The 21,152-nt window shown below is 37.2% G+C and overlaps 1 protein-coding gene across 1 annotated transcript in view; it reads right to left on the bottom strand.

Annotated features, from left to right (window-relative positions):
- Positions 1 to 21,152, bottom strand: part of LOC127949650 (vang-like protein 1) — a 111,881-nt gene that overhangs the window by 53,837 nt on the left and 36,892 nt on the right. Inside the window, exon 3 of the mRNA XM_052547101.1 lies at positions 12,537 to 12,666. Within this exon, the coding sequence (XP_052403061.1) occupies positions 12,537 to 12,666 (130 nt within the window). The remainder of the gene's footprint in view (positions 1 to 12,536; positions 12,667 to 21,152) is intronic.

The following is a 21,152-nucleotide window of genomic DNA, read 5'->3' as shown; positions in this document are numbered from 1 at the left end:
TCAAACTGGCTGTTATTAAGCCTCTCATAAAAAAACCACAACTTGACCCCAGAGAACTTGTTAATTATAGACCAATCTCGAATCTCCCTTTTCTGTCCAAGATACTAGAAAAGGTGGTATCTTCACAATTATATTCCTTCTTAGAGAAAAATGGTATATGTGAGGATTTCCAGTCAGGATTTAGACCGTATCATAGTACTGAAACTGCTCTCCTTAGAGTTACAAATGATCTGCTCTTATCATCTGATCGTGGGTGTATCTCTCTATTAGTTTTATTGGATCTTAGTGCTGCGTTTGACACAATTGACCACAACATTCTTTTGCATAGACTTGAACACTTTGTTGGCATCAGTGGAAGTGCATTAGCATGGTTTAAATCGTACTTATGTGACCGCCATCAGTTCGTAGCAGTGAATGAAGATGTATCATATCGATCACAAGTGCAGTATGGAGTACCTCAAGGCTCAGTACTAGGGCCGCTACTCTTCACGCTTTATATGTTACACTTGGGAGATATCATCAGGAAACATGGTGTTAGCTTTCACTGTTATGCTGATGATACGCAGCTCTATATTTCCTCGCAGCCCGGTGAAACACACCAATTTGAAAAACTAATGGAATGCATAGTCAATATAAAAAATTGGATGACGAGTAATTTCTTACAGCTAAATTCAGAAAAAACAGAGGTGTTAATCATAGGGCCTAAAAACTCTGCTTGTAATAACCTAGAACACTGTCTAAGACTTGATGGTTGCTCTGTCAATTCTTCGTCATCAGTTAGGAACCTAGGTGTGCTACTTGATCGCAATCTTTCCTTAGAAAGCCACGTTTCTAGCATTTGTAAAACTGCATTTTTCCATCTCAAAAATATATCTAAATTACGGCCTATGCTCTCAATGTCAAATGCAGAAATGTTAATCCATAGACTATTGTAATGCTTTATTGGGTGGTTGTTCTGCACGCTTGGTAAACAAACTACAGCTAGTCCAAAATGCAGCAGCAAGAGTTCTTACTAGAACCAGGAAGTATGACCATATTAGCCCGGTCCTGTCCACACTGCACTGGCTCCCTATCAAACATCGTATAGATTTTAAAATATTGCTTATTACTTATAAAGCCCTGAATGGTTTAGCACCTCAGTATTTGAATGAGCTCCTTTTACATTATACTCCTCTACGTCCTCTACGTTCTCAAAACTCAGGCAATTTGATAATACCTAGAATATCTAAATCAACTGCGGGCGGCAGATCCTTTTCCTATTTGGCGCCTAAACTCTGGAATAACCTACCTAACATTGTTCGGGAGGCAGACACACTCTTGCAGTTTAAATCTAGATTAAAGACCCATCTCTTTAACCTGGCATACACATAACATACTAATATGCTTTTAATATCCAAATCCGTTAAAGGATTTTTAGGCTGCATTAATTAGGTAAACCGGAACCGGAAACACTTCACATAACACCGTACTTTCTATATCATTAGAAGAATGGCATCTACGCTAATATTTGTCTGTTTCTCTCTTGTTCCGAGGTCACTGTGGCCACCAGATCCAGTCTGTGTCCAGATCAGAGGGTCACTGCAGTCACCCGGATCCAGTACGTATCCAGACCAGATGGTGGATCAGCACCTAGAAAGGACCTCTACATCCCTGAAAGACAGTGGAGACCAGGACAACTAGAGCCCCAGATACAGATCCCCTGTAAAGACCTTGTCTCAGAGGACCACCAGGACAAGACCACAGGAAACAGATGATTCTTCTGCACAATCTGACTTTGCTGCAGCCTGGAATTGAACTACTGGTTTCGTCTGGTCAGAGGAGAACTGGCCCCCCAACTGAGCCTGGTTTCTCCCAAGGTTTTTTTCTCCATTCTGTCACCGATGGAGTTTCGGTTCCTTGCCGCTGTCGCCTCTGGCTTGCTTAGTTGGGGTCACTTCATCTACAGCGATATCATTGACTTGATTGCAAATAAAAACAGACACTATTTAAACTGAACAGAGATGACATAACTGAATTCAATGATGAACTGCCTTTAACTATCATTTTGCATTATTGAGACACTGTTTTCCAAATGAATGTTGTTCAGTGCTTTGACGCAATGTATTTTGTTTAAAGCACTATATTAATAAAGGTGATTGATTGATTGACACAGATCGCCTGACTGAGAGTGAAACTTTAAAGCGCTCAGATAGTGTTCGGCGAGTGAACATATATCTGAGCTAAACTTATACTTAGCCTCCAACTCACACAATGGCGAGTAAAATCTGAGAATTTATTAGCCATTGGCTAATATTAGACATCATTTAGTAGCCAGATGGAAGATTTAGTCGCATTTGGGAGTGATGTACTCGCAATGTAGAAGGTTGCTATGTAGTAAACAAACCCGCACGTCTCTGCCATTCATTCATTCACACAGAGACACGCAGAACATGCAGGATTCAGATTTCAAACAACTTTTGCGGCTTAACATTTAAAAACACTGGTCCATATAGAGATTTGATTTTATTAATTTATGCTAACTTTGACAAATTCTGTGTCTGTCCATATTAAAATGTAAGTTTCAATTTCATGACTGGATTTTGAGATTCCGTCCGCGTCTTCTGCTTCGTGGTAATCATATCGCTGTATGCGTCAAGAACCGGGTTTGAACGGGACCTCAGTACCACCGGTACTTAAAGAAACCTGGTACCGTCACATTTTAATTTTTTTAGTACCGACTTGGTACCGAAGTACCAGGTCTTTTGACTAGGGATGCACCGGTTGACCGGCCATAAATCGGAACCGGACGGTTTTTGCTTAAAATATGCGATCGGCAATCGGACGGTTTTTTGTCTTTTTCCCGGCCGATTTTTCCGGAATTTCGCTCGCGTGCACAGACTACATTGTATCGCTATGTCATCGCTATGTCATTTGTGTGGAAGAGTATTTCGAAATCTGTGCGAAGGACACGGGCATCCGATCAGTACTGGAAATGCAGAGCTTCATGTCTGAGGCACAGATAGCAGGAAGCGATCATCATCAGGATGATTTTTTTTTTTTTACCTTAATATCACTTAGACTTAATTTAACTGAAAAATCACCTGCTGTAGTACACTGGAAAAAAGGGTTTCATTCATCCAATTAAAACATTTTAGGGTAATGATACACATGTATATATTTTTTTTTACTTGAGACAATAAGTTATTTATTTTTCACTGGCTCAAGTAAAAAAATATAGATGTGAATCATTACCCTATTTCTTTTGTTTTTATTGAATGAATGAAACGCTTTGCATCTTTGTTTTATTCGCACCAACATTAATTGATTTTAACATTTTGGTAAATGTATTTATATAGCATACTTTTATTTAGTCTCATTGGTAAAGAGCTTTTTGTTTATTTAAAACCAAGTTAAAAAACTAAAATACTGAATGCCGATTAAGAAGCATCTTATTGAATGTGTGTTGATTGTGTTGCTTGGACTGTAGAACTATGCAGTTGTTGCCTTTAATTTCACATGGTTACAGTTAATATTTATATTTAAGGCCAGTTCTATGTAGTTTCAACCCAATTCAAAAACAAAAGCTAAATGCTGATGTCTGTAACATCTATGTTTGTATTGAATCTAGGCTACTTATTGTGAAGTAATTGCCTTTAATTTCAGATGGTTACGGTTATTGTTTTCAATAGCCAAAAGCAAGTTTGGCCTTTTAAATACCAAATATCTTGTTTATGCACACTTTTCTTCTTTCTTGTTTGTTGCTTAAAAAAAAAAAAAAATCGGAAATCAGTATCGGAATCGGCCAATTTGCTTGTAAAAAATCGGTATCGGAATCGGCCATGAAAAATCATGATCGGTGCATCCCTACTTTTGACAACACTACTTTGAACAAAAAGGGGGCCAGCAAAGACTATATTTCCTTAGAAAGATGAGAGTGTCATTTAGTGAAAGCCCTCCATTGTTAAAGGTGTTTTATAACTGTTTTATTGAAAGTGTACTGACCTTTAGTATTATTTCCAGGTTCGGGAATGTTACAGTGGAACAAAAGAGTATGTTTAGGAAAATGTTAAGTACTGTGAGTAAATTACTTGGTATTCCCCTGTGATGGGCTTACAACAAATTTATCAGACCAGATGCCTTGGTAAAGCTAAAAAAATTATATCTGACGATAGGTACCCATTGTATAATGAGTTTGAGCTTTTGCTTTCAGGTAGAAGATTTAGGATACCTGTGTTTTTTTAAAATAGGGTGAAAAATATTTAATATCACATGCATTTTTCTTTAATGAGCAGGTCTCATTCAGTATTAGTATTTCTCGATTAATTGATGTGAAATTTGTATTGTCCTAATTGATGTTGTATTGTCTTTTGTGAGAACAGCATATTGAAACAAGACACTGAAACTAAATTTTCCCAAGGGGATAACTAACTAACTAACTAACTAAAGCAGCATAACATGGCCTCACCCCTTGTTGCATGTTCCCAGGTGCTGGCTTTATGTAAATTTCAGGGTTAGTGATGTCACCAACCCAGGAAGGAGCTTGTTGTTGTCCCTACCACATACCATAATTTTAAAAGACAATATCTCTGTTTGAACTGAACTTTCAGCATCATAACTTAGCAGATATTGTTTTAGCTCAAACAGCAACATTACACACTAACTGAAGTTTAAAAAAGTTAAATCACAATCAACCACACCCTTTAATAATGTTAAAAGGTTTAATATTTCTGAATTATAAACTTATCGATTTTGATGGGAGTACTGTGCGCTTCCAGAAAAAGCCTGCCCACACACGCTTCAGATTGTCTAGATGATAGACAAATTGCTTGCTGCTAGAATCAAGTTGCATCTGGTTAGGAAACTGTGTAAAGATTAAAAATACTTCTACATGCAACTCACATATTGTGCTCACAACCAATAAGACTTTCAGGCTACAGATGCTTTTCCCCAGACACAGACAGTCATTCATTGATGTCACGGTTATTTTAAGCTCTTGTAATAATTCATTTGGAGAAGAATTGCAAGAGAAGAGAGCAGTCAGTGGGAAGTACATGAATGGAGGACTAAAGAGAGGGTAAATTATATCTGCATGTCTTCAGTGTCTGCAGGAACACAGGATGAAGCACCATTTATCAAGGGAGGCATAATTCTCATCTCCCCAGAGGCACTAACAGCCATTTCTACATAGCGGAAGTTGGGTATACTGCACTGTGGGATGTGGGTTTTACATATTCCATGCTATGATGTACTGTTTACACATTTCAGCAAAGGGTAATTTGAGTATTCTGCGCATAAAGAAAATTTCCATACTAAACTGTAGTACTGCTGTAAATGTACTGCAAACTATATGAATATAATTATTAAAAAAAAAATACAGACTAGCTGTACTTATCCTTCTGTAAAGACCAATTTACAACTCACTGACAGACAGCAAAAGACAATTTTTGGGGGATTTTGTCACAGTAAGTTACCACTGTTGGTGTCTGTTTTCGCTGATTGAACATGCTGCACTGGCACCTGATGCGTCATGGAATGGCTGAGAAGTGACTTATTATAATTTAGTGTTCCTCCACATTGGTTCGCGTCTGTCACTGCAATGAGACTTGGCCTTAATATAGCTACAGGCAGGAGTCCTCATCTATAATCATCGCTGAAGAACTGGCTCAGCCTTTTCCGATGTGCTGTGTTGTGCTATGCTGATTTATATTTAGCGGTTCTTTTGTGTTTTGTTCAGTGACGCAGAAAGTGACTATTATTTGCAGGCAATTCGTGATCAGCAGAGTTTGTCAAGTTTTGGTAATAGTACAGTTCACTTGAAACTAGGACTGTGCGATTAATTAAAATCGAAATAAAATCGCGATTTGAGTGTGCACGATTTCTAAATCGAAGATTTTCTGCAGCCCCGACCTCCCGCAGTAGGTTATCTGAACCAATGAGGATGCAGCGCACCTACCTGTAAGTGGAGCGCGAGAACAGAGCAGACTAACTCCAGGTTCACACACTTTGTCTGTGATGCGTAGCCTTTTTTTCCAGCCCATGTTAACGCAACAGAACGTTCACACTGCATGCGGTAAAAAGATGAGAACAGAAAAGGTTATAAATAGAAAGGTGCGAAAAGATTTAATATCTTGCGCATGAGCACAGAGAGAGTTGTGAGTGCACAGGACACAGGTTGAGTGAGAGGAGACACGTTGTAAGGCAGCATATATCCGATCCTTATACAGTCAATGATCTGATCATGCGCATCTGGCTTTGTTAACAGAGCAAAGGTAATCTGCCTGCGAGTCAGTGATGCGCGGGTTGATCCAAAATGAGCGGGTGCCTGCGGTCGCCCGCGGTTACGAGTCATTCAAAAATATTTTTAATGATATTCGGGTCGCTGCCGGTAGGGCCCTAGTACTAGACACATTTTTTAAATACATAGGCCTACACTTTATTGGCTGAATAACTGGCATGAAGATGACGCACAAGCTCAGTCTGCACGTAGAGATGGAGGCGGCAAAGATGACGCATGGGGAGCAACGTCGCTGTTTTTGGTAAAACATGATTTTGACGACTTCATTAAGTTTTGTTTGATAGAAAACTCTTTTTAAAAGATTTTTGTTTTGTATAAATTGTATCTTAATTTTGATCAATATTTTATCAATCAGTTGCCCGTATTTTAATAAAGAAGAAGCAAATATATAGCCTAGCAGACAATGTAATAAGGCGCCGGCACGATCTCTTGCATTGCTCGTGAACCAACCCGAAACTCAGCGTGTGCCTCACAGATTTCAGAAATATAGGCTATATATTACAGACAGCTTGAAATGTCTTCTTTTAAACGAAAATATTCAAACCAAAATAAACGGGCTATTCTCTGATGTAATCCATATGAAATGTGCATTTCTCTCTGGCGTTCATGGCGAGTCTCCATCATCAAACACAGAAAACACCAGTTTATTACTAAACAATTAAATGACTCCTTGCATATTTTCGAACCAGCAGGCCATTATGGGTTGAGCGAGACCACACGAAATGAGGGAGCGGATCGGGATATCCAGAAATGCGCTCTCTGCTCACGAGCTCAGAACAAACCCGAGCCTCAATGTCTGCTGACCTTGCAGAAACATACAAATAGACATAGCCAGACTAGACTATTTTAGTACAAATTATGAGCTTACTGACGATTTTTTTAATAATTCTTTTTTTATTTTTTTGCCTAGTTAGTTTTGCCTATGTTCCTATGGCCCAATCATGCTACGATGAGCATTTAATGCTTTTTAAAAATGCGGGTCGGGTAAAATATTTTAATTTTATTATTTTTGCAGTCCGAGTTGCAGGCAGGTTAGTTGAAAAAGTCGGTAAGGTGCGGGTTATTAATACATTGACCCGCGCATCACTGGTGCGAGTGGATAGATTCGCATATTATTTTAATGTGCTTTCGCGATACAATAATGCGCTCTCGTTGCTGCTTCTGAACCGCGTACACATAACTTACTGTATACGCACTGCAGATGGAGTATGTCTGACCCTTGGGCAATAAATATATTGGGCAAAACCATAGACTGTAAAAAAATATGGACGTAGTGTCCTTGACGTCACCCATAGACTCCTCAATAGCGGTTTTGAAGCCTAAAGTGTGCAGAGCGGGCCGTCGCCATCTTGGCAGTGCGTCACCGCACGACTCTCCTGGATAATCGAAAATGGGCAAAAAGGCGGGAGCTGATTGCTGAAACCACACTCCACCTAGTGCGACGGCATTGTCAGCATCGGTAATCCACCTGTCACTCAAGTGGCCATGGCCTTAATTATGCAGAACTTTAAGGATTAATATAATTTAAACGGATGAGTTATAAAAAAATCCACCCCCCTCACAGTTGTCATGAAGGGCAAAATTAGCAATATAGACCAAAATAATTTTTTGAAACTGGCTGTAAACATGTTTTTTTCTGCTGTAAATTGGGCATTTTAACATGGGGAGTCTATGGGACTTACTCTCTTCTGCAGCCAGCCTCAAGCAGCCAGTCGATGAATTGCAGTTTTAGTCACTTCCTTATTGGCTTCACGAGTGAGAGCGCGAGGTTGCCACTCGGGCAAAACATAGAACACCTGAGGCACCGCTACAGTGAGCTCTAGGACCAATGCATGGCAAAAAAAAAAAAAAAAGAAAAAAAAAAAATCCTTGAACATGGTTTTATTTATTTATTTATTTTTCCATATGTCTAGACATTTTGTTTGACATCATTACTTAGTGATTATTTTGCCTTATGTCTGTTCTAGAGACATTTGATAAAGCTCTCATTGGTTTTCTTTTGGAAATATGTTTAAAATTTATACTTAATGCCTTTATGACTGTAAAGCATGTCTTTGTGAGTCAAAATCGTGATTAAAATCGAAATCGCAAAATTGATCAAAAAATCGTGATAGGTTTTTTTTTTGTCCATATCGCACAGCCCTACTTTAAACCTTAACCGAAGTGGTACTAAAAAAACTTGATCATTTAAGGTCATCAGCAAAGACATTAGTTAATAAAATGTGATTAGACACGTGTTATTTAACATATTTAATTATTGCAGGTTAGTGTCATATTCTGAGATTGCATTTGACTGTTTTAATTAATTTTGATTAAACTAAATCGGATTTTTTTTGAGTGGGATGAATTAATGCATATTCACAATTAGTCAAGAACTACATGTTCACTCAGCACACACAACGCCTCTGTACTTCTGATTTCTCCCAATATGGGGACAGGAGACTTGTCAGTAAATAAATGTCACTTTTTTTAAAAAGTAACTCAGATATTTTCTTATGAATTAAAAAGTAATGTGTTACTTTATCAGTGGTGGACGAAGTACACAAATCAAGTACTTGAGTAAAAGTACAGATACATATGGTAAAATATTACTCCAGTAAAAGTAAAAGTACTCCTTTTTCAATTTTACTCAAGTGAAAGTACAAAAGTACTAAATTTTTTATGTACTTAAGTAAAAAAGTACTGCAAGATAGATGTTTGCAATTTTACATAGGCTACTTAATTTAATTTTATATTAGCACATTTTTTTATAATCCTACTGCTCAAAATACCTGGGATTTTTTCCAAAATAACCACTATATGGAGTCAAGATATATTTTTGTTGTTGATATGGACTACGCTGATGAGAGTAATGCTCACTGTGAAGCTTACACTGTGATGTACCTGAGAGAAAACAGAGATTACCATCTGATTTTCACCAGTAAGAAAAAAGTATTTTAAAGTTAGTTGTTTTACAGAACATCAAAGTTACAGTACAGACCATAAGTTTGGAAAACTCATACAAAGAGTTTTCTTTATTTACATGACTATGAAGATTGTAGAGTCACACTGAAGGCATCAAGGGCTATTTGAGCAAGAAGGAGAGTGATGATGACCTGGCCTCCACAGTCACCAGACCTGAACCCAATCGAGATGGTTTAGAGGTGAGGTGGACCGCAGACAGAAGGCAAAAGGGCCAACAAGTGCTAAGCATCTCTCGGGGAACTCCTTCAAGACTGTTGGAAGACCATTTCAGGTGACTACCTCCTGAAGCTCATCAAGAGAATGCCAAGAGTGTGCAAAGCAGGAATCAAAGCAAAAGGTGGCTACTTTGAAGAACCTAGAATATGACATATTTTCAGTTGTTTCACACTTTATTGTTATGTATATAATTCCATATATAATTCCACATGTGTTAATTCATAGTTTTGATGCCTTCAGTGTGAATCTACAATTTTCATAGTCATGAAAATAAAGAAAACTCTAAAAAAATAATAAAAAAAAATTCATAATGATTTTTTCTTTCTCAAACCTTGTCTGTGGTTTAAAAACACCCCTAGCCAAACGGGGTGCATCTCTTCCCACTTTGATAATTACTGTAGTAACCATGTTCTGAACATCACATCCTTTCTTTTCTAACCAGATGTAATCTATCTATCTATCTATCTATATATATATATATATATATATATATATATATATATATATATATATATATATATATATATATATATATATATATATATATATATATATATATATATATATGTGTGTGTGGCTGAATAAAAATATTTGGACATTTGGCTGAATAAAAATATTTGGACATTTATAAAAATTACATCAACTTAGCACCAACAAGCTTGTTAGCTAGACAGTTAGCATCAGCTAACAAGATTTACTTATTTTCAGTACGATGAACATTCATGTCTGTCTAGTCGTCTAGTTAATCAAAACAATATACATATGTATAACGTTACTGTCGATAAACAATATAAAAACAGACGTCACATAGGACATTTTAATAAAACTGATAACATTACGGCAGCGGTGAATTTGAACATGCATGAGTTATTGTATTTAATCTGTGTTGTTTTAAGGTTTTTGTTGTTGTTGTTTTTTTACCTAAATTGATGTGTCTGCATCGTCTGCACTGGAGCATTTCAGTGGGCTTAAATAGATCTCTCTTTACAACGGATTTAGTTCCCAAACAACTGACAGTTTTGACCTAAATATGATTTTCAGTTACAATAATTAATCCAAAATTTCGACATAACTTACTTTTAGCAACATCAGACGCACGCGCGCTCACAAGATCTCCCGGTTCTTACTTCTGGAGACTCGCACTAAACGGTTCATTTGAATCAGTGAGTGGTCGACTCCAGAACAGCTGCAATCCATAGACAGTAAAAGAAATGGACACAGCGACCCCATTGGAACTCAATTGAGACAAATGAAGCCCAGTTTTAGCGTTTTTTAGCACTTCCGTTTCTGACGCGCAGACTCAAACGAAGCTTGAGGACGTCAGCAACCTGTCTGACAGATGTAAATCTTCTAGTAGCTGTGTGTGCAAACTGCCATCGTTAATCTTGCAGAGACAGCGAGCTTGAGCGGGGAGTTCTTTGTCGTGAGTGAGCAGGAGTAAGTATTCTGATTAACTATTTTGTATAGTATTTTAAAATGTAACGCCAGTACGCCATATTAAGTTAATTGCCTGCGAGCTTCTCCTCCTGTCTGTACGGTAATGCGACAGCGAGCCGAGTGGTTATGACGCAATCGTTAGCCTATTTTTTACAAAAACTGTTTATACGGGGCAATAATGTAACATAGAAGATAATGGAACCCTTTATACATTATCGTGTATCTTTAGAAATAAATAATGGACAAACGGAGTCTTTAAACGCCTCAGATGTAAAGTTATTCGCTGTCAAAGTGACGCCAAAATGAATGGGAGTCAATGGGAATGCTAACGCAAGTGAAGTTCTGCTACAAGATGGCAGCCCCCAACCGACTTCAAATTCCGGTCGAGTTCCTTGCCCCCTGCTGCAATCGGATCATTCTAATTCGTAAACGAATCGTTTGGTGCGATTCGCGATCCGATTTAAAAGTTTCTTTTGAAAAGACTCAGTTCGTTCATGATGAATCAGACACCGCTTCTGCGTGTCGGAGCACGTGATATATTATAGGGAGTAACGATATGTTTTATGAAATGTAGTGAAGTAAAAAGTACGATTTTATGCTTTGGAATGTAGTGAAGTAAAAGTAAAAGTCACTCAAAATAAAACTACTCCAGTAAAGTACAGATACTTGAAAAATGTACTTAAGTACAGTAACGAAGTAAAGCTACTCCGTTACTGTCCACCACTGTACTTTATTCATTATTTGAAAAATTTAATCTGATTACTTAACTCACATTACTTTTAATGTGTTACCCCCAACACTGGTAATAAACAAAAATTCTATAAAAGTCAAGAAAAGAAGAAAAAATACACATCACATATGCACTGCAAACGGAGTAATGTGAACCCGGCATTATGTGTATTATGTACCTCACCCTCAGCACCTTCAAACCTTTCATGGCAGCATCATCAGCATCATCGTTTTCTTGAGATCAGCCTTTTTAGAGACCGCAGATCAAAAAACCCAATGTGATTATCAGCCGACAATGATTGGTAGCCGTTCAATCAGAGCACCCCAGTCATAAATAGTCTAAGACCAGTCATAGACCGGTCACTTCATGATAGAAAATATTGTTAAAATATTGTCTTGTCTCATTCTTGTGAACCCAATATCGACTACTGTCTCATGAGCTAAGTGTATTGTCACACCGCTAGACATTGAGTTAGAGACTCCAAACTTGCTATGGTTAATGAGACTGTCCTCTATCCATGTGCCAAATTTCATTACTTTCCCACATGTGGTTCTGTGGGATGCCATAGACTCAAAAGCAGCAGCAGCAGAAGACGACGACGAAAAAGAACATTGAACATTACTCACAATTGTCTTAATCATTCATGTAATTGGTGCATTTACTTCCAGAACATTGGATTGAAAAACAAAGTTTAAGGAATTTACATTTTCTTTTAAGAACACCACAGCACATCTTTGCATTAAGTAAAAAGAAAAATCACATATTTATCAGTATTCATAAATAAAAAAAGATTAAACTTTTAATTAATGTTTTATTAAATGTATTAATAATATTAAAGTTATCACTAATTAAAAATTTAAGTAAACTCATGATTCACACCATATAGTCCTATAAATGACAGAAAACCTCTCTCACCTGAACCTCTTCTCCTCGCACTGACTGGTCTCCTAACAATGGCTCTGCTGGGGGAGCGTTGATAGTGACAGACTTCTCCGAGCGACTGCTCTCCTTTATGCGGGATTTGTGGCGGTCCCGGCTACGCTCTCTGAGAAACATGGGCACAACAGTGAAGTTAGATATAGGTCCTTCTGATAGAGACAAAGTAGTACGTAAAGGAGATTAATTTTCCTCTCATAAGTAATTCATCCAAAATGACATTGCACTCATTGGCTAGATCTGTCACGGAAGTGTATTCTGTTATATATAGTGGACAGAATTTGGAGTAGACAAATTAATGTGACCAAGTGTAAAAGGAACATGCATACCCAATCGGACAGCTATGCCATCTACCAAAAATAAATAAATAAATAAAAATAAATAAAATCATGAGGTAAACACACTCTTTTCATAATGCACTGCCATGATCCTGCCCCTGACAAGCATCAAAAGTCCAGTCATCACTGAATTACAGGTTTTGACCCAGCTAAACTGTGAAAGGGACTTCTCAACCATGAACTTTCACAATAGGATTTGCTGCTTTTATCTATATGTTAAGCTATCACATTTAACAGTTAATGCATTTGCAGGTCAAGACAAACATCCGCAATAGGCTGCAAGGAGACAATCTTGCAGCATGCATGCGGATCTCAATAAATAGACCAGACTTTTCTGACTTTCCATATTAAGAGGCTCTGGAAATGTTCTTCCAGACCCGCCACAATATAGACGCAGCCGCCACGGATTGATTTTCAGTTTTTTTTTACTATTTAATATGGGTTAAGTTGTATTTTATTGTAGATCTGCGCGCAGTTTGCTCCCTTCTCTCCCTTTTCTCCCTCTCTCACAAACTGACAAATGGAGGATGAGCAGCTAATAGCCCCTCCTCTTCGAGCACGATCTGAATCAAAACACGAGCGTCAAAAGAAGAAGCAGCATGCGTAGGAGGACGGATTGTTTCTGGTGCTCGAAGATTCAAGAATCAATCCGGAGTTGAATGGCTAGTAATAAACACTTTTGCACAACATAACTCTGAGAAGTTAGTCTATGTAGTTGTCGCGTTTCCATTACAGAATGAGATTCTTGCAACATTTTGATAAAAACTATTGTGAAATGACGGCCATTTCTTAACCAATGTTATGCGACTAAAATGTCATTTTTTCCATCTCACGATCAGTCATTCCAAAAATCATGGCAACGGACGCTGGTAGATTTATATATATATATATATATCACAGCCGCCGCACTAGACATTATTATTAATTAATATTAATGTAAAGAGACGTTAGTTAGGCCTGAGCGTGTTAATTAATGACAAGGAAAGACCCTTATACTGTGAGCGGCACATATGAGGTATTTTCTCGCTCATTTCTGCTCCGAGGTCTTTGTGGCATTTCTTTAAGGTTTAGAATCCAGTAACGTTATTCCTCTAATTATTTTGTCTTTTATGAATTAAAGAAGTCTTGTAATCTGTTCAAACACACCGCGCTTTCTAAGTCAATTGACTGTAAATGTGCGAAAACTGTTTTCATAGCAGTTTTGCAAAATATTTCCACCATGTAAGTTATACATAATGTTAACTCGCTGTAAGCTGTTAATATTGACTGCCCTTACTACATAACGTTATTGTTTAAGTATTTAATCAAAACGCAGACTGTTTGCTCCCTCAATCCAGATGAATATTGAAAAATATTTTAAACGATTTAAAAAGGCTCGTCCAGAGAAGCAAATACAGTCTGGACCAGAGGTAATAGCACAGCAGAGAAACACATGTAGAAGATCATTATTCCGACCTTTGTGATAAGCTATTCGGTTAATTTATTTTTTATATTTCCAGGCTTCTTTCAGCACTGCTGAAGCAGGAAGAGAGGCGCAGGGAACGTTAGCTGTAGAGATGTAGGAGAGGAGGACTGGAGCCAACATGCTGCTGCTGTGGGTGAGCTAGGTAGGGCTGAAGCAACAGGTGAGGTTAACAGCAAACACAGGGAGGTGTAGAAGCAGGGTCAGGTCAGAAAAGCTGATTTTTCAGGAAGAGCAGTCCCATTTCTATTTGTCTGTGACTTGTAGACAGGACAGCAAGCACAAGCAGCAAGTACAGAGGCACTGGATTTGATCCAGAGTGGCTAAAGATGCCTCAATTTAAGAGTTGGCTGTAATGTACCTCACACAGCATGGTAAATTTAAAAACTGCATAATTTGTGTAATCATGAAACAATAATGAAAATAATATTTTTATTTCATTATTTTATTAATTTTTAATTCTTTGCTGTGTTTGTTTTTTTTAGGAATGTTTTGTCGACTATGCAGACAACACAAGCCTGCGCCTAAGACAGGCCGCGCAAATAGGGCTTTTGTTGAGGTTGGAGCCATTATATACAGAAAAGACTACTTGGAACGTCACATCACTATGGAGCACCACCAGGACAGTATCAGATGCCAGGCATCTTTTGCCTCTGGTAGGTTCCAATTTCAAAAACAAGTATAAACTTTTAGTTTTCAAATAGTTTTATAATAATTTTGTCACAGCCATCTCAGTCATAAACTCGTTTGAGCCCACTATTGTTTTGGAGCATGAGGCAGTCACTGGTGGGTTCAAGTGCCTTTACTGGCTCGTAAAAAATTAACTAGCCCACCACACAAATTATCCAAAACTTTTCAGCCTTGCTGAGATTCTAGGGTGCGACTACTTCAGGAAATTAAAGGTAAAGGTCACCTAGGCATTACTTAAGATTACATTTAATCTTTACATTAATAAATAAAAATTACAGTCCTTTTTTTCCCTTTTCCCAATGTCAAGATTGACACGAGGAATAACTAGGTCTCATCGTATTATTGACGACATGCTTGAGGCCTTAGCAGAGGTCATAGAGGAGCCAATTCTCACTAAAATTAAATCATCACAGGGAATTAGCCTGGAAGACAGATGTGTCAGTTGGCAGGCAACTTGACTTGCATGTCCGGTATGGGAACATTTATTTTGTTTGATGTAAATCCCATAAATTCTGGGTGCTGTTAATGATCTGTGAATTCTACTTGCCTATGCTTTCTCTCAGATCCATAGATAAAGAGGGACTTGTGTTTAATCACATCCTGGATTTGGTCCCTATTGCTGATGGCAAAGCAGACACTATTGTCGTAGCTGTCAAGAATGTTATCTTGAATCAAGACCTCCCAACAGAAAAGCTATATGGACTTGGGACTGACGGGGCAGCCGTTATGACAGGTAATTATTTGATGCTCATGTGAGATCGTTTTATTTTTTGTATCCCATGATTTTCGCTAAATTATTTTATTTATATTCCGGTCGTGTGAATGGAGTTGCAAAGCAACTTAAAGACAGTTTTCCAAAGATCGTGTCTGTAGCTTGTGCTGCCCACAGATTGGCCCTTGCCTGCAAGGATTCATCAAATGATATAAGGTACATGGCCACTTTCAGGGACTACCTCCAAGAACTTAATTTATATTTTAGAAACAGTGCAAATCGTACTGCAACACTCAAAGCAGCATCCGCCACCCTGGGTGTCAGTGATTTGAAAATAAAGGTAATAGTAATTTGAGGCAGAGGAGGCAGAGGTGAGAAGATGTCCAGGGGCAAAGGGCCTTTACACATTCTGTGCTACATACAGATTTGTGGCAGCAGTTTACCTCCAAGCTGATGTTTTCCAACACCTCTCATGCCTGTCCAAAGTCTTTCAAAAGCACATGTCAACTTTCTACATATTCTCATTTTGTGTGTAGTTTGTGAATCATTTGCACTGTTTTTGCACTGTATTGTTGAAGACAATGAGCAATTGTTTTTACAATATGCTGCATAGTTTGTGTTTATTGTTCATACTCCAATTGAAAATATATTTCTCAGAAGAAAAAAGAAATGCAATTTATCTTTAAAAGAAAATCCAAATGAACGTTTTATGCCTTCATTTGATAACCAGAAAAATGTAAATACACAACAGAATTTCTGAGGGGAAAAAACATTTCATAAGGCTATTTTAAGAAAAAAATTAATAAATTAAGTTGTTTTTATGCATTTAAATAATAACATGCAACAAAAAAATAAAACATATGGTGAAGAAAAAATAAAACATTTCATAGGGCCCTAAACATGTAATTTTTGTTAAACTTAATAAATTGCAGTGAAAATGTATAAGTGTTATTATTTAAATTAATTAGACATGTTTACCAGTAACTAATTAAATTTTTTGAGTAACTTCCCCAACACTGCTATAGAGAAAGTGAAAGTAAAAAAAATAAATAAAATTGGTTTGTGGGGCCAAAACAGGCAGTGATGTAGAAGCAGGTGTTGATCTTCGAAGGAGGCGTTGTTTAGCCACACTATTGTGTCATAAAGTGGCATATTTTTTTCATTTGATGAAATCATTTAATTGATTTTATGACCTCTTTATTGCTTTAAATTAGAGCTGCAACTAACGATTATTGATTCTGTCGACTAATCTAACGATTATTTTTTCGATTAGTCGACTAATCTAACAATTATTTGTATTACAATAAATTATTAATCTAATGCTCTTTTTTTAATTAGCTAATGAATCCTTTGTATAACTTTACAAAAAAAAAAAATATAAGTACAACTTCTAATATAATATTTCAACCTTTATTCATTTTCAACCAATGTGGTTGAAGTTTTTACAGTATAAAATAATAAAGAGGCCAAGAAAATTATTTTACTATGGTAAATATGAGTTTATGATAGCGTTTATAATTAAACCACAGTAGCCATAAATTTACAGTTGTGTGAGACGTCATGAAATGTTCTTACATCACAAACCATGAAATGTATTCAGGGTTCTGCAATGGTTTAGCATGGTTTCCAGAGATCTGGAGCTGATTCTGGGTAGGTTTGTGACTGTTGTCTCGCTCGCGGCGATCTCCTTGAAAGGACCTCTCGGCTTTGTTTTGCTTAAAATAAAGTATTTTCTTCTGAGAGAAAAACCCCTGACTGAGTTCGATTCTTTGGAGAACCGGCAAAATACACCACAGATTTGGCACCCCAGATGGGACTGGAAAGGAGCAGAGTTGGCGACTGCTTTTGAGCTGACTGATGAGCAACACACACAGTGGTGGCCACCATAGAGTAAGGTAAGAATTTTTGCTTATATAATTAGTGTGTGTTGTTGACTGGTCAGTTCTGAGTGGTAAGGACACTTAAAATCTGCTCTTCCAAATTTAGAAAAATAATAGGATAACTAAATTGAAAAAGGTGTTTTACTCCAGAAGAAATAACTGCATGCACATATTTGGTTTATTAATACGAAAGCCTTGGAAGGCAGCCTTGATGTAAAACAAAGATGGGGTAGGCAAAAAGACATTGTATGCAATGGTCTGTGTTTATTGGATAGCTGTGCCAAGTAAGGACAGTGATAAACGGATAAGCAGATTAGTTAAGGAATTGCGAGGAAAAGTCCCACGGATACCGCTTTGAGAAAGTATAAGTGAAATTCTCGAAGGACAGAATAGGTGGGCCCTTAAGGAGCTCTAGGTAGAGCTGTGTTTTGTTGTGTGGATGTATCTGTGTCCGGACGAATGAATGTGTGAACAAATAAATTCTGTGTTGGGTGGGTAAAAGTTGCGCACCATTCTTGGACCGTCACTTCAGGGTGGCTGGGTGGAGTTGGACGCAACTAGTATCCACTTGAGAGGGATGAATGTATGATGAGCCTTGATAATAAAAGGACAATTAATGACTGATTATCCCTTAGATTAAGGGAAAAAGTATGCAAGAATAAGCACTCTGGCTCAATAAAGAGTGCAGAAAGTGTGGATGAGTATAGGAAAATAGTATCAATAAAGTTTGAACCAAGATCTATAATAGATTTTGCATTTTGGATGTCTGTGTGAAAGGGGAGAAAATTTTCTGAGCTCAGTGCAGTGGGAGTGAGAGCAAGGGAGGAAGTTTCCACATTAAAGTTGTATTACATGGGTGGAGCAAGAGGTGCTCTCCCCTCCTGGACCATCACTTGAGAGTGATTAGGATACAGAGACGGGCGTGGCTGGTGTTGAGAAAGGATAAGTGCAGGAGCCCTAAAACAATAAAGTTAACTGTATGAAGGTTGTTTTAGAGAAAAATAAATACAAATGTTCCAAGAAATGGACTAATATAGAGATGGCAGATATGGTGGAATATAGAAAAAATAATAAATTAATTAAAATAAGATATGCATTTATTATTTAATAACGTATATTAATAGATGAATTTAAAAGATGCACGAGCTTAAAACTCTATATCTAATATGTGAAGACATCTAAAATTTGTATCTTGTTATCCCTGGGACACAGTATGAAATTTAATCCATTACAGAGTTTCAGAGATTGGGCTTGTGTAAATGTAAAAAATAAAATACATAACTTGTGCAATGTGGAATGAGAGCAAGATTGGGTGACCAAGTTAATAGACATATTGATTCAAAAGCCATAAGCATTTTACAATAGGAAGGGAACTAGTTGCTTAAAGAATTAAATTTAATCATTTTATTTACAATAATAGGAATTATTTTATTTTGGTAAGGAAACATTAATTCATCAATACCAGATTATTCTGAATCATGTATGCGAATATAAAGGAAAGATGATGATGATGAAGTCTTTATTTTACCATATGCATGTCTGACTGTTAAAAAAGGAAGGTTTATTTTGTTTTATTGCAGTATACTTAGATAATAAAGGTAGCTGATTTCTGCATTTTGCAAAGAAGAAAAAATGCTTGCTATTTTCCTGCAATGAAGAACTTGCTTTACTAACACAGAATAAGAGAACTGCTGTTTTCAACCAGATGATTGTGTTTTTATTAAGGGACCACTGAAAGAAGAGGTTGAAAAGTGAAAATTAGAAAAAGAGCTGATTGCTCAGACACAATTTGGTCAGAAGTTACATAGGTACATTTGATTAATGCAGTCTTTGAGTGTTAAACTTTCAGATGATTTCTGGAACAGTGCCTTGACAAAGGAAAGCAATGAACTGGAGAAGTGGCAAAGCAGCAAACACAGCTACAGAGAGAAGAAGAGGGAGGGGCTGATGGATGTTCCCCTCCCCTCCTGAAAGAGAAGACCACACTTCAGCAAGGAGAAAGACTGAAATTAAAGCAGGAAAAGGTGAATCTTTCACTTGAGACTTTTCCTGAGGGTGAAAAGAACATTATGAAATGCAAAACTCTGGCAGAAAGCAACCAGAAGCCAGACTGAGAAGAAGCAGAAAAACAACGGAGACTGTACACCACAACATCAGGTCTTTGAGTGCCATCACAGACTGACGACCCAGTACAACAGCCCAGGCTGATGATCTAACCAGAAGGACTTCCATCCCTTCAATGCACAGGTCCTGCATATTCAATGAACACAGAGACTGCTTCAAATGTTAATTATTTTATTTAATTATTTTATTTACTATGTTTTAATCTTGATTATTCACTGGTCTCACAGCACTTCCTTAAATTCTGTGTTTTAACTAACTCTCTCAATCTGCTTTTCAATAGGTTCCAGTCCAGCCTTATGTCTTAAAAAATAATAATAATAATGATAATAATATTTTGACAGACAGAAGTGAGTACTTGACTCACCAATCAGATAAACATGGAGCTGGATTTGGCAGAGTAAGACTGTTTCATTAACCAACTGGGGGAAAATCACAACTGAATACTTGAAAACCATGCTGAGCTCTTTGGGAAAGAAGAGAATAAAAAAAAATCTTGATGAACAATAGAAAAAAAAAATATGGTTGACAAAATAGAAATATTGGTCACTCCATTTTGTAATTTTCTAAGGTAAAACTGAATAAAATAATAATGAATGAAAAAAAAATATTCTAAAATCATGAAATCACATATGCTGTAATCACTGGGGATAACAAGATGGAAATGTTGATGGCCATGGATCCAAGATTTACAGAGATCTCCAATCCTCTTCTCAGAGTTGCTCATGAACAATAACAAAAAAGTATTTGACTAAACTTTAAATTAGACAAACACATGACATTTGAGAAATGATAATTGGCTCTCTCAAATGCCCAATGCCTAGGCCTAATATTCTAAACAAATTCATCTATGAGATTTTGGAAAAAGGAAGGAAAGAAAGAAAAGTAAAGTTTTTGGCAAAAATGGGGAGTGAAAGTGTGTGAAAAAGTATGAATGGTGTTGTATGGCATGAAAGAGTGTGTCTGACGAGACACTGAGGCAATTCAATCAATTTGCCCAAACAGCTGTATACACATTTGAATGCTGGCCCACAGGGCAAACTTATGCCCAGTAAAATAATGACCATGGATGAATTTGGTTAAGTTTCCTGGTCAGTACCTAGGTCTTTGTTGTGGCAGAAAGAAAAACAGTGCCACACATGCGCAGCGTATAACATGGGAAGGCAGAGCAAAGCAAGCTTGCTCTGTCTACCCCACATCTAACTTTCTTTTCAGCATATCATGATGGACCTGATTGTGTCAAAAGGATGAAATATTATTTTTCTGACTGTTAAAATAAATACAGTGGGATGAGTGTTTTCCAGGGCAAAAGACCTATGCTACTGAGCAAGATAGATAAATTATCCAGTGATATAGTGGAACTCAGTTTACAAATAAAAAAAAAAAAGAGAG

This window comes from Carassius gibelio, chromosome B1 (genome assembly GCF_023724105.1).
Source record: "Carassius gibelio isolate Cgi1373 ecotype wild population from Czech Republic chromosome B1, carGib1.2-hapl.c, whole genome shotgun sequence".
Lineage (NCBI taxonomy): Eukaryota > Metazoa > Chordata > Actinopteri > Cypriniformes > Cyprinidae > Carassius > Carassius gibelio.
Note: the sequence above shows the minus strand (reverse complement) of the source record. Positions and strands in the feature narration are given on the sequence as shown.